This window comes from Parasteatoda tepidariorum, chromosome X2, assembly GCF_043381705.1.
Source record: "Parasteatoda tepidariorum isolate YZ-2023 chromosome X2, CAS_Ptep_4.0, whole genome shotgun sequence".
Taxonomy (NCBI): domain Eukaryota; kingdom Metazoa; phylum Arthropoda; class Arachnida; order Araneae; family Theridiidae; genus Parasteatoda; species Parasteatoda tepidariorum.
In genome coordinates, this window is record NC_092215.1 from 20,067,089 (window position 1) to 20,082,107 (window position 15,019).

The following is a 15,019-nucleotide window of genomic DNA, read 5'->3' on the forward strand; positions in this document are numbered from 1 at the left end:
TTACGGGTTCCTTATATCTATGAAACTCCAAATCTGGCAACAAGTTTTGTTAATATTTCATTTGTGTTCCGATTTGGTGATAGAGCTGTGGCAAATTTAAATTTTGATCAACTTTGAAACAACGATAATTATTTTTAGTTTTGATATTTTTTTTCGATTTTAATAAACTACCTCAATCTAAACAATGTCTGATGAAGAATTACCTAAGGGATGGGAAAAGCGTACGAGCCGATCAACTGGTGGGTTTATTAGTTAAATTTTCATAGGATTTCAAAAGAAAAGTTACAAAATCGCACTAGTTTTAATTACTTTGACTGGTCGAATCGACTATCTGGGATCTTTTGGGGTTAAGAGAAAAATGTTACATGGTCCCTTTATTTAACACCAAGTTGTTTTAGCTTATTTTCTTTTTGTGTTGGGTGGACTCCCTTTTTCCGAGATTTTCTTTTGCAGTGTGAAAAAATCTGAATGCTGATAAAATATAAACCATCTATACCTTTTTTTTTATCCTTTTACATAAAGAGCACTAAAAAACAATTTGGAATTTGAGTTATTATTCTTTGATGCTCTCAATTTGCATAGATTCTATTGTAAATCTATGTTGTTTCTCAATCGCTCTTTAGCGATTATTGCTATGAAATTCCGCATAGTTTTAAAAAATCCGATGCCTTTAATGTGATATTGCGATGCATGAATTTCGTATTTGAGTAATCCATTTTCGGTTTTCTTTCTTTTTGCCGATTTCATCCCACGTCCAAGTAACTATTTCTTGTGTCATTATGTCGTTTATAATAACCAATTTCTAGGTGGGTTTTGAAATTGCAGTACATTTATCATGGTATAACGACTCTTGAGTTATAAATTGCAAATTTAATTGATAATTTTTTACATGCTTTATTTGTGCCGATTTCATGGTAAATCCAAATGAATTTTTCTTCCTTTTTTTTTTAAATGTCAGCTATTGCCTCACTTTTCTATGTAAATTTTGAAAATCCGTATTTTTACTATGATATTATTACGACACACAAGCTTCAAAGCTATCAAATTGCTCATTTGAATAATCACTTTTTGTCTCGCTTTATTTTTGCCGATTTCATCATAAATCCAAGTTTTTTTTCAACAGTTTTTGCCGCACATTCTGATGTGATTTTAAAAATTCCTATTTTTATTACGACATGCGAATTTTAAACACTCATTTAAATGAAAACTTATTGATGCACTTTATTTGTGCTGATTTAATTAAAATGTAAGCATTTTTTAAAAATTATTGCGATGCTTTCACAAATGGTTTTGACCATTCCATTACTTTAAATACAATGTTTGTTACTATTTGTTTGTGCATATTTTGTTGTTGGAATTAGTTTTTTTTTCCAGCAGTTATTGCCATACATTTGTAAGTGGCTTATAGAATCTCAACTTATAATACAATGTTATTGCAACCTGAAAATTTCAGTTGAGTAGAGGAAAACTTTAATTTTTAAACTGCCCACTATTTTTAATTTATTTTGTTATACATTTTTCGTAACTTATGTGATGTTTATAGAAAGAAATATTTTTTTTTTTTATTATTTAAAATTCATAAAACCTCTTATAATTCAAGAAATATAAATAATATCTGATAAGATTCAATACCAAATAAATTTTGAATCTTATTTTATACTAAAATGGTTTTGTTTTAATTTTTGGTTTTTGTTTAAACCTTATAAATTTTCTTTAATTAAAATATGTATATTTATTTTTGCATTTTCATTGTTTGACTATTAGTTTTTTTTGTTAGAATTTATATTTTCTCTCCTGTAATATCTATATATCTATGTATTTTTAATAAATCAATTATTGATAAAGAGGGAAAAAATTTGGATAGGTATCAGTTTTTTTATACATTTGAATTAATTCTAATAATTAAAAGTATTTAATTTTCTGCAAATATACTATCTATTTTTTTGATAAGAAGAAGAAAAGATTTTAACAAATGCTTAGAACACTTATTTTTATATAAAAATTATCAAACTTGCCGCCAACATGACTAAATATGCTTATTAGTCAACCTGTTGTGCAAGTGACCCTTCACTCAAAAAGATTGTGCACCTCCCTGTAGCAGAATTTTTTTTGAGCTATCTGCAACTAATCTCCCTAGCAAAAGCATCTTTCTGCAAGATGCTTTTAATTATAACAAGCATGTATGTTACTAATTGAAAGTAACAAATACGCTGTGTTTACGAGAAAGACTATATTACTTTTTTAAATTGAATAAGTAATAATTTTTTATTTTAATATTATGGATAATATTGTCGCATTTTGTTGGGGGAAAAATGCACAAATTATTTGTAAGCTTTTCCAATTTATTAAATTTTGTAATAGCTGGAAAAAAGGTAGACGCTGAAATCGCCCAAATCGAACTCCTTAAACGCGTGTTTCGTTTCAAGATTAGGTTGTTGTAACAAATAATATCGTATAAAAAATATCCGATTTAGAAACTGTGGAGAAATCAATAGCATTACCAGTAAAAATTCAGTAGAATTATAGCCTTAAAAAGTACTCAAATGCACGATTCGAATTTTCCATATTGTTTGAAATATATCGGAATATTTAAAATCCACATGAAAATCAATATCAATAACTGCCGAAAGTACAATAAAAAAATTACATCGATTTACGATACTATCGGCGTAAATTGAGCGTGTCAAAAAGTCATTATCTAAATGCATGATTCAAATATGTGTAAATTTTTGTAGAAAAGAAAACTGAAATTTTTTACTTTTCCAAAGAAAAATCTTTCTGCAAGAACTCTGTTACATTCTGCGACAATGTCACTGCTATTCTGCCACGGGAGTGCACCCCTTGTTTAGAGTATTTGGAAGCATGTGATTTATTGAAGAAAAAAGATCTTTCTTTAACCTAAAAGTGTTAAGTTCCTGGATAAAATTGTATAGAAGTTTATCTGCTGCACTCTATTTTGTCATTCAATAACATAAAGAAACCGGTTTTTGGATGTAGGAACCCTGCATCCGAAAGTTAAGAAAAAACCAGGACTAACACTCATCGGGTTAAATAACTATGCTTGTACATTTTAATTATTTTACTAATGTCTCTTCTTCTGTATTTAAGGACAAGCTTACTATTTGAATTTGTATACAAAAGAAAGCCGTTGGGAAAAACCAACTAAACCAGCTGAACAAGGGCCTTCTAGTGAGGAAAGTGTTGATAAAGTTCAGTGCAGTCATTTATTGGTTAAGCATAGAGATTCAAGGCGTCCTTCATCTTGGAGAGAGGAGAACATTACAAGATCCAAAGAAGAAGCTTTGAAAATTATTGAAGGTAAATTATTTGTAGTAATTTGTTAAAATGCTAAAATTATTTGATGCTTAGAAAGAAACTTTACCAATTCTCACTCCCTAAATTTGGTTATTATCTCATAAAATTTCATGTCTATATTCATGAGTGTTTATATATACAAAAAGTAAATGTAATTTTTTTTTTCAATTTTTATATATGGATAATTTGCTCTGCTTGTCGAGAAACTTCATTTGTGTTATGCTTTATTTGTTTATGGTGTAAAAAATGTTTGCTGAATTTGAATTATGACAAACCATTGATCTATTAACTATTTTGAAAAATTCTGCTATATTAAAAAAAGTTTAAAATTATAATTTTGGTTACTGAAATTTTGAATTATAAAGACTAATTCATTTAGAACTCTTATCACTTTGTAAAATACTGTTAATATTACATTTTATTTCAGAAATTTTTAATTATTATAATGAGTTGAGTACAAAAACAATGAATGTAACTTTATTCTAGACTTGTAAAGTGTAAATAAAAATCTATAAAGCAGTGTCTGAAAAAAATTATAACAATGACTATGAGAGAAATGATTGTTACAGTGTATCTAAAAGAAATTCCAACATGTAAATTAAAATTGTTAACCATTCCTAAAATATTTTTATTTTTCTATCAAACAAAATATTTTCTGATTCTCCAAATTCATTTTCATCTAGTTGTATGTCATCTTATTTTGATTTTTAAAAAAAAACTTCTTTTTTAATAATAAAAAGAAGTTCTTGATGATTTTGTGAAATGTTTATTAATACCTAGTTTGTTATGGAAACTGATGACAATTGCACTAATTGATGTTCAATAATCAGCCTTACTCTTGTTTCTATTTTTTGTAAGACAAATTTTTTTTTGATTTTTCATAATATCTAGATCATATTTTATTGTATTCCAAAAATCTTCAAATTTGATTTATTAAAGTTTGTCATGTTAGATGTTTTTATCTAAAACAGTGGAAAATGACAGTAATTTTTAAAAAAATTTTTTAATGCATGCAAATTCGATCGAAATCCCCAGAAAACGTTTTATTATTTTTCTTAAAGTGCTAATTATTAAATTATTTTTTTTATCAAAAAACGTTCGTTAGATTTTTTTATTTTTGTTTCGTTCGGTTTTAACTTTCATTTGAATTTTTGTAATTAAATCCAACTGTTTACATTGTAAATTAATGTGTCAGAACAACGATATTTATTATAAGTTATGCCCTAATGTAGTTTAATAGAAATGTGGGCTTAATATAAGGTATTTTTATAATATCATTAAATTTTAATGGTATTCACTGATACATTGTTAATTGTTTGTTTACAAAGCTTTCTGACTGAAATATTTAAGATTTTTCAACACTTTTTCAATTGTAAAAACGGTGGTAGAATGAGTTATTTATACCCAATGTTATTTCTTCATATGATGCTTCATAAATGCAAAATAGTTTTATTCTTTTATTTTTATGTAATTTTAAATTTCAGATGTTTTTAAAGATTTATTTTTATGTGGTAAAAGTTCATTTTAAGTGAACGAAATGTTGAATTGATATGTTGCGTTGAATAGTTTTATATTTTAAAATTGAAGATTAGTTTTTATTTTTTAAATTTATTCCTGCTTGAATTAATTGCAAGAAATTATCTTCTTTAAATTCTTAGTTAGTAGTATGATGAAGCCTGAGATTACGATCAACATTCTAAAAAAAGCTACAAAAAATATATTTTTATTTTTAAAATATTATTTCAAGTTAAAAGAAATTAATATATTTCAGTAAAATTTATTTTAGTTGCATTTATCTATATTATAAAAGTGTTGATATGAAGCATATCCATTCATTTGATTGACACTATAGAAACAGGAATTAAATTTTATAAATCTGTATTAAAATAATTTTTAGCCATAGCAAAATTCTTATCGACTGAAAGATAAAAAATATTGCTAATAGAGATCAACATTACTCCTTGTTTAATTATTATATAATAGAACTGTGCGTTAGAAAAAAATTTCGTTTTGCATGAGTTTTTTTTTTTTTTTAATACTTTAGCTTTAGTGAAACAAAAACATCTAGTTTAATTATTCATTGAAATTATATGTCTAAATTAAATTAAACTTTGTGCATAAGCGCATAGATTACGACTATGATGATGGACAGATATTTTTCAATGGACAAAATTTCAGCGATACCAATTGCTTAATCTGCGCTTTTTTTTTTTCCCAATTATTTTAACTAAGTTTTTTTCATTAAAAATTTATAATGCATTAATTTTACTATCTTAGAGTTCCTTTTTGGGATAACTAATAAATAATTTGAAGAAACAAGGTGATAAATTAACTATTACCATACCTATTAAATGCTATATGCAGGATGAGGAATTAAACATTATGAATAAAAATAATTTCTGACCATAACAAAACTCATATTGACGTAGTGAATAATACAAAAATAGATATGTGTATTTAACTATTAAGAAGTTTTAAAAAAAAATTAGTAAATATTTATATATAAAAAATCCTTCATCTCTGGTAAAAGAAAAACTATTTGTTTAATGATTCACTGAAATTATGTAGCAAAATTAATTTACATTACTTGAATTTTTCAATATTAGCATATAGATTGTACTGATAATAGATAATAAATAGATATTTTTCAACAGATTAGATTTATAAAAATACTGATTCATTTTAATGCATTTGATGACACTGATTCATATACTGTTGCCATGACCAGTCAAGGATCATTTTTGATTGCATCCCTTATGAAGACTTTTTTCTTTAATTTGAATACTTAAAAACTAAGTAAATAAACATTTTTGAGGAAAAAAAACCTTATCAGATTTTTAGATTCAGGAAAGAATTTCCAATAAATTAGGACGGAAAAAGTTTTAAGAGATGCTGTAACTTTTCATTATGCTTCATAAAATTATTTTATCTAGCTTGTGATTTAAATATCTTTGTTTTTTACACACATGATCACAGTTTGTTTTAAGCATTTAAAAATAAAGATTATTAATTATAAAAATAAAGATTATATATTATAAAAATATTAATAATTCTGTTTAAAAAATCTGACTTAATACTTTTTTACGCTAAAAGGTGACTTCTCCGAAAATTGACAAAGCAAGTTTTGAATGTGAAGTTTACATAAACATGGGGTTGCAAAAATCTGGTGGATGTGGCTAAATATTTAAAACTATTTATACTCTTGCTGTTTTATTTAAGCTTTAAATCATTGCTACAATTTTTATGAATTATCTATGCAAAGCAGAATCTTGTACCATTAAAGTGTGTTGCAAATTGGAATGTATATAAAAATGTTTTCTATCTATATTGTATTTTTTTGTAATTTTAAATGTCTTATGTTAAATTTATTATTGATAAAACTGAATTTACTCGAGCGTACTATCGACAGAAGCAATGTTTGTGGGTGTTTGCAGTAATTTCAGTTGGTTGCAATTGAAAAAAAATATTTATAAAATTATGTATAAATATTTTTTTTAAATAAGAAATTTTCATGTGCGGGCATCAAAAATTTTCACAACAATTTCAATAATTTAATTAAAACTACTTAAATAATATTTTTTGACAAAAAAAATAATAAATTTTCAACAACATTTAAACTTTGAAACATGAAAGAAAAGGGGGTAATGAAAAAGCTCTGGGGATATAGTGCTCGCCTCCCAACGAAGTGGCTGGTTTCGAATCTCAGCAATATCTGGTTGATACGAATTCTGCAACCGGCTCGGACCAGCTACAGTGCTGACGGGAAATATCCTGAGTAGTAAGGCGGATCATGGGATAGAGTCCCCTTGCCATCAAACTAACCGTGGGAGGTTTTCGTGATTTCCTTTTCCATGTAATGCAAATGCAGGTTAGTTCTTTCAAAAAGTCCTCCATGAAGGCAAAATTTTTCCCAATACTTGATCTAGGAGTTCCCTTCTGGGTTGGGTTCAAACTTGCAAGGCGACAGAGTTGAAAATTTGTAGTGGTAAACTCAGAATTGGGTTGGCTGTTCACCACCAGTTACAAAGTAAAATAAAATAATGAAAGGGGCTTTCTAAATTAAACAGATTTAAACAACAAGCAACAGTAATAAATAACAAAGTCTCAGCATAGCCAATATTATATTGGAATTTTTATGTGAAGAATCTGAAAAAGCCAGGAATATTTTTTGTTCTGTTTTATTAGCAACCCTGTTTTGTTTTTTTATATATAGGAAAGTTATTTTATATGTTGTTGTAATGTGTATTTTTTAAAATAAATTTTCAGAATTCGGTTATGAAATTGATATCCGTGATAATGATGTATAAGCAGGATGCTAGTAGACTCCTTATACACCTTAGAAACTCCTTGGGAAAAAAGAGGTCTCCAAGGAGTACTTGGAACTACTTAGATTTCCAAATTAGTCCTTTGAAACTCCTTAGTTTATTGCATTGCATAGATGAACTTCCGCTGATGAATGATGAATCCGCCAATGAATTTTCTGTCCAAGCAGGGAAACTAAATTATATGACTTAGCTGTCAAAACCTAATAGTTTAAGAAAAACTTTAAAAGGAAAAAAAATTGAATTGCAAGAGTTAGAAGAAAAAATAACAGCAAATAACTTTAATTTTACTTGTTATAAGCAAACTTAAGTAATAATTTACTGGTTTTTTTTGTACAAAATGCTTTAGATTTTCTTATGTATTCAAATTTAAAAATATAAGATTGGTAGGTTTTTATGTTAATCTTTAACATCTGTACTTTAACAAGATTTGTTAAAATATTTGAAACTGGAAAATGTGTTTAGGTGTAAAAGTGATAACTTTATTTTTCTTAATGAAGTTTGACGAAGTCAAAATTTATTACAGAAGGGCTAGAAAAAATATACAAAATATACATTTTTGCAAGTTCCTTGTAACTGCTTCTTAATTTTAAAAAAACTGTCTGGCTATTTTTTACAAAGTTTTTGATAAATCCTTAAAATGTTGAACTCCTTGGATTTCTTCTTCTGATCTCTGTATGAACCCTGTGTATAAGATTAATGAAACAAAACTATCAATGATGTGAAATTCATTGTTAATTTTTTTAATTTAGATTTTCAGGATCAAATGGAGACTGGTAAAGCTAATTTTAAAGACTTGGCTTCTAAATATAGCGACTGCAGCTCTGCTAAAAGGGGTGGAGATCTTGGACCATTTGGCAGAGGAGCCATGCAAAAACCTTTTGAAGATGCTTCCTTTGCTTTGAAGATTGGTGAAATGAGTGCTCCAGTGTTCACTGATTCTGGTGTGCATCTAATTATGAGAACTGCATAAATTCTTGTCCTTTCATTAATGTAAAAATAAATGTTCAATTACTGTTATTGTTAAAGTATTACTATAATGATACTCTATGTATGTTGGAATTAGCAATAAAAGAAGTTGTTTTATAATGTGATTAATTATTGTTATATACACTGGTTATCATAAATTAAGGAAAATTCACAAAAATCGCGATAACTCAAGAAATTACACATGGAATTTTATGAAACTTACCCACAATATACAACACATAGTAAGGTATTAAACAACATAAAAAGAAATTATCAGACATTAATAGTAGTATAGAAATTAGCACATGTATAAAATAAACAAATTGGAAGTATCGGTTTGCAATAGAAAAAGTACCTTTAATATGGAATATGATTGCCTCTAGAAGCAATACAGCACAAACAGCGATGTGTGATGCTTTCAATTATGCGGTCTATCAGTTCAATAGGAAGTGAGAGCCATTGCTCTTGTAAAGCAGTTGCAAGCGTGGCAAGGGTCTGAGGGGGCGGATTGATGGCAGATACACGCCTCCCTAGAGCATCCCAAACGTGCTCGATAGGATTCAAGTCCGGGGATCGAGCTGGCCACTCCATGCGAGTAATTGTTTCCTGTTGAAGATAATCATCAACAATGCGAGCTCTGTGTGGTCTTGCATTATCGTCCTGTAACAGGAAGCAATCACCAATTGCCCCGGCATATGGGCGCACATAAGCATCAAGGATGTTGTCTCGATAAACCTGAGCATTCACGGTTCCCCTTGGAAAGACATGGAGGTATGTGCGCCCTCCTAAGGATATGCCTCCCCAAACACAGACACTGCCTCTTCCGTATGCATCTCTTTCACGGATGTTTGATGGATGATAACGGGTCCCAGGTTCTCTCCATATCAAATAACGTCTACTGTCACTTTCTAGACTAAACCTGGACTCATCCGTAAAGAGAACAGGCCTCCATTGATCTGACGTCCAGTGGACATGTTGTCGGGCCCACTGCAAACGGTCTCTCCTATGGCGTGATGTGAGCGGCACGCAAATGGCTGGTCGTCTCGCATACAGACCACCTTCGTGGAGCCTTCTGCGCACAGTTGACGTTGACACCAACCTTCCGGTGGCTGCAGCAAGAGAGGATCTAAGATGTGTCGGAGTAGCGGTTCTATTCCTGCGTGCACTTAATGTCAAATATCGGTCATCGGCACTGGTCGTAACAGTTGGCCGTCCTTGACTGAACCTCCTAGATGCCGAATCTGTGGTTTGAAATTGCCTCCAAAGTCTATGAACCACAGATGGACTCACATTTAGCCATCTGGCCACTTCTGATTGACTCTGCCCTGCCTCTAGTCTCCCGATGGCTCTCCATCGTAGTTCTTCAGGCAAATGATGCCTAGAGGTCATTATTACGAATTGGCTATCTCAGATTTTCAATGTCGCAATCACAGTAAAATTTGTGTGCTTTCTCTCAAACTTGGACTTTTATGCTCCAGGCAGATGACGTAAGCCGAGTGCAGCGCCACTAATTTGCATATTGCAATTTTACTCAGCTACTCTTAGTGGACAACATATGCAAATTTTGCACGGTTTGGCTTACTTTTGAAAGAGTTATCGCTATTTTTGTGATTTTTCCTTAATTTATGATAACCAGTGTATATTAACACTAAACATACCAACACTTAATATATTTCTATTTCTACCATAGCCGGTCAAATGACCTGACTCTATGTTTCTTGATTGAATGTTTGAAAGATGGGTGTTAGGAAGGAAATAAACTAAAAAAAACTTTATTATAATTAAACAAAATTGAATATTGCCAATTTTTATGTATTACAATACAAACACGAAGAATAAGAATTTTTAATTCATTGCTCAATGCATTTTTTACATATTCTGCATTTTCCCCAAACATATTTCTAAATATTGCTAAAGTAAGAAAACTTTAATTTGTTTCGATGATTTGTTTATTACAAATGGAATATTTTTCGCTGATGAAGTGTACTATCACAGCAACTAATTCAATCTTGAAAAAAGTATTTTCCAGTTGAAACAAAACACTTTAAAATGTAGTTTTTCTTAAATATTTTCAGAGTGTCTCTTATTTTTTATGTATCGTGCCTCTCATAATATTCTAAAATCAAATTCAATAAACGAAGAATCAAGTATTATAGAAATAATTTTGCCACGATTTTAAAAGAGGCGGCTACAGTTAATTATTTAATATATTACAAACGTAATTTTTTCTGTACCAAGGTAAGTTCGGACTATTTATAAGTGGAGGCTTTCAGATGTAGGAGACGTTGGTTTAACCCATATATTATGTTTAACTGCATGAAATATTTTAATATATAATAAAGTATTTTCTCAAATCATAATGATACTCAAAATTACTAAATAAAATATTGTTACAAAAATAAGCATACTCAGGAATCTAATGTTAATAAAATATGTCTAAAACATTTTATATGAAGGGTGCCCTTGCTTATGACACCGGCAAAAAGCTACAAGAATCGACCTCAATCTAGATTCGGGCGTATAAGTTAAGAAAAGTACGTTTTGAAAGCAGTGCAATTCTCAATAACAACCTAACTTTAAATTGTCACTACTAATCCCAAGTCAAAATTCTTGATGGTCCCATCCAAAACTTTTTGATGGTTTATGTTGGTTTCAGTGTGATTCGTGATGATCCAACATCATTTGATGGTCACCATCATCCAACACTTTCCATTATGTGTTCATGGTTTTGATATACCAACAAATTTTCATCATTCCGTGATGGAAAATGCTACCATAATACTATAATGGTTAACCATCAAGAAAAGTTTGACTCTTGGACCAATAACCCATGATGATCCGTGATGGTTCCAACTATAAATTTTTATGTTAGTTTAATGGGAATTCTTATTGGTTCTCAGAAATATACCATCAAAACAGTTTTCTTTTATGCTGAACCATCACAAATCAGTCCGAATTCCAACTTTGGGATGATGGTAGTTCATGATCGCTCCAACGGTTGATTTCTTAGATGTTATGACGGAAATTCGTGATGGTTCCACATGAAAAAAAAACATCAAAACAAGTTGCTATTCATATGTTGGACCGTACATTGAGATCATGGTAGTTTATGATAGTTACCATCAAAAGTTCATGATGGAATTATTAATGCTTATCATCAAGATTATGCTGGTTCATCCCTGGAAAACCATCAAAAATTTTGATTTGGGATGGCAAAACATTTGGATACGTTATTTTTATGCAAAAAATTAAATCGCTTCGGTAGTCTTCGAAAATTAACAGAATTTTATAAAAAATTTAATGAAACTTTGAACTCAGGAAGACATGTACAGGGTCCAAAGAGACCTCAAAAAATTTGAAAATGGAATTCCTATAACTTTAATTTTCTTGACATACTCTTTTTCTCAGTAGTCAAGTTTTAAAAGCTTATGAATGTCTATTGAATCGCGGAATTTAAAGGTTCATTTATTTTGTATTAAATAGTTATATTTCAGTATCAGCTGATTCCATCGATACTCCTAGCGATAATTACATTTTCCGTTTTATATTTTCATGTTTTAAACTCTCATGACCATCCATCAAGTGTCCTTTAAAAAAAAAAACTTCCCACTGATCAAGTTTCTATCACTTATAGACGTAATCAACGGTCTTAAAACAGACAAGGCGCCGGGCCCTGATGGTATACCAAACGAAATTTTTAAAGATATTTATTTTACAAATAGAAATTGGTTGCTAACTCTTTTTAACATTTGTTTTATGAACTGCTATTTTCCAAGACCATGGAAGATTGCCAGAGTCGCCCTGATACCTAAATCAAACAGAAATTTAAACTTGCCAAACAATTACCGTCCAATCTCGCTCCTAGCCGTCTGGGGAAAAATATTAGATAAAATGCTTACAAAAAGATTAACATATCATCTTGAGAAAAGAAACCTCATCAATGACAATCAATATGGCTTCAGGGCTGGGAGGGGAACGGACGAGGCGCTTAAAAAAGTTGTTGATATCATCTGTGAAAAGAAATCAGAGAATAAGCATACCATTGGGGTGGCTCTGGACATCGAGAATGCGTTCAACCGTGCAGATTGGACAATCCTGAAGAACGCAATAAACAAATTGGCATTGCCCGACAATTTGGCCGGTTGTGTCTTTAGCTTCCTAAAGGATAGAAAGGCTAAATTTTTAGGAGATAACGGCGATACTCTAGTAGAAAGTAACTTAAACATTGGTGTACCACAGGGCTCGTCGCTTGGACCCATTTTGTGGTTGATCTTGGTTAATGACATTTTTAATTTAGTTCGTAATATAAATTTTAGCCAATTTATTGATTTTAACCATGATGATTTCAATATCATTGCATTTGCAGATGATATTTTACTGTTGGTAAGTGGTCCAATTTTCTATAAATTTGATAAACTGGCGACTCATATTCTATCCCACATGTCAGACTGGGCCGAGAACAACAAATTAAATTTTTCGAAAGAAAAAACTCAACTTATTACATTTCCAAAAAATAAAAAAAAGATGGGAAGACTCCCCTGTATTAAATTTAGACCGGATGATACGAACAATATTAAAAATGTAAGTACGATGAGATACTTAGGGGTGACCCTCGATCCAGGTCTGACATGGATTCCACACTTAAATGATATTAGAGACAGAATTACAGGTTTTAATCAGGGAATTAGGAGAGTCGCCAGAGTTACATGGGGTCTCAGACCACAATTGTTGAAACGCATATATCTCCAGGCAAGTGAAAGAATTATACTTTACGCCGCCAGTGTCTGGTACAGAAATACTAGGAGAATTAACGAAAAATTAAACAGTATCCAGCGAATACCACTCTTAACCATCACGAAGGCCTATGCTACAACGAGCACAGAGGCAATCCAGATACTGGCGGGTGTTATGCCAATTGGTTTGAAAATCGTGGAGGACATCTTTTGCAAAAGGGTGAAGTGGGGCTGGAGACTCGAGGACATAAATTATACTCTACCAATTGATCTTGATCATAACATAGATTTCGAGAAACCAGCCCTAGGGCATCCTTCAGATTACATTGCTTTGCCCTGGGGATATAGCAGCCCTAAAGATCAGGGAGTGGAGATCTACACTGATGGCTCTCGGATGGAGGCAGATTATCCGAATAAATTCAGGACTTCACACGCAATGATAGTTAAGAACAACGGTATCACGATTTTCAAAGCCTCCACCAGAGTCACTGATAACACCAACATATTTATTGCAGAGCTTTTGGCAATCAAGTCTGCCCTGATATGGCTACGTCAACATGATATTACACATGCAACGATTTTTTCAGACTCACTATCATCCCTCCAGGCCCTGGCTGACCCAGAACCCAGTTCCAAACTCATAGAAGAGATCAAAAAAATTTGGAATAAGAACACTATTTTGAACTGGGTAAAAGCACATGTGGGGATCCAGGGCAATGAGGAGGCAGACAGGGCAGCAAAGGAAGCCATTGGTTCTGACAGTGTGGATCTCCAGGTTCTGAAGACCCCCAAACAAGCTAAAACCGAAATCAAACAATATTTAATGGCAAGGTGGAAAACCAATTGGGAAAATTCTGAGAAAGGCAGGCATACATTTAAATTCATTAAGACCCCGTCAACTACAAGGTTGCAAACTAATTTCTATTTTAACCAATTTCTAACGGGGCACGGAGTGTTCGGAGTACACCAAAACAAATTTTTTAATAAATCAGATACTTGCTCTAACTGTAACCAAAGACAAACCATAGAGCATCTTTTATATTATTGTGATCGGTACCGAACACTCCGAAAAAATTATTTCTTCCAAAAAACAGACCAACAAATTTTTGCAGACAAGGTTTGTAGAGAAATTATCAAGATTATCATTAAAACTACTCTTGAGGAACAAATGGAATTAATAAACAAAATTGACAATAACTAAAATTTTAACCTGCTTAATCTAACCACCTTGCCAAAACTTTTTTTTGGACCACATTGCCATTTTAGTGTTTTAATTTGACTTTTAACTTGACTTTGCATTTTATACATGCTTTAGGTTTGTTTACAACCTTTGGATTTTAATACATTTGGTATTTTACATTGCGATTGTATTTTATACATGGTTTTTAGATTGTTATACACCCCTTTTAACTCTTACCTTTTAGTATCTATTGGTATTTTGTCCTCTGTTTTTTTGTACTTTAATTGAATTTACTCTGCTTTACTTGTTGTTCTTCATTTTAACTACCTGTTACTACTTCACCCTCACTATTTTGGTTCCACCAGCAGGATTCAAGCTGGCTTGATTGGCTGGATCCTTTCAATGCCCTATTGGCAAGTGTATACATCTGTGATTTTGTCTTAGTTTTAACTTTTCAATTTTAGCACTATATTCATTTATGTCATTTTATCCTTTCACCT

General features: G+C 30.9%; 2 protein-coding genes across 2 annotated transcripts; both read left to right on the forward strand.

Moving 5' to 3' along the window:
- Window positions 1-40: 40 nt before the first annotated feature.
- Window positions 41-8,726, forward strand: LOC107455865 (peptidyl-prolyl cis-trans isomerase NIMA-interacting 1). The gene is made up of 3 exons (XM_016073587.3): window positions 41-239; window positions 3,109-3,318; window positions 8,390-8,726. Exons 1-3 carry the CDS (start codon window positions 185-187, stop codon window positions 8,608-8,610), a joined length of 486 nt encoding a protein of 161 aa, XP_015929073.1. The 5' UTR covers window positions 41-184; the 3' UTR covers window positions 8,611-8,726.
- A 3,771-nt stretch (window positions 8,727-12,497) lies between these two features.
- On the forward strand, window positions 12,498-14,540 carry LOC122269221 (uncharacterized). The gene has a single exon (XM_043041216.2). The coding sequence runs from the start codon at window positions 12,498-12,500 to the stop codon at window positions 14,538-14,540; it is 2,043 nt and encodes a 680-aa protein (XP_042897150.2).
- The last annotated feature ends 479 nt before the right edge of the window (window positions 14,541-15,019 follow it).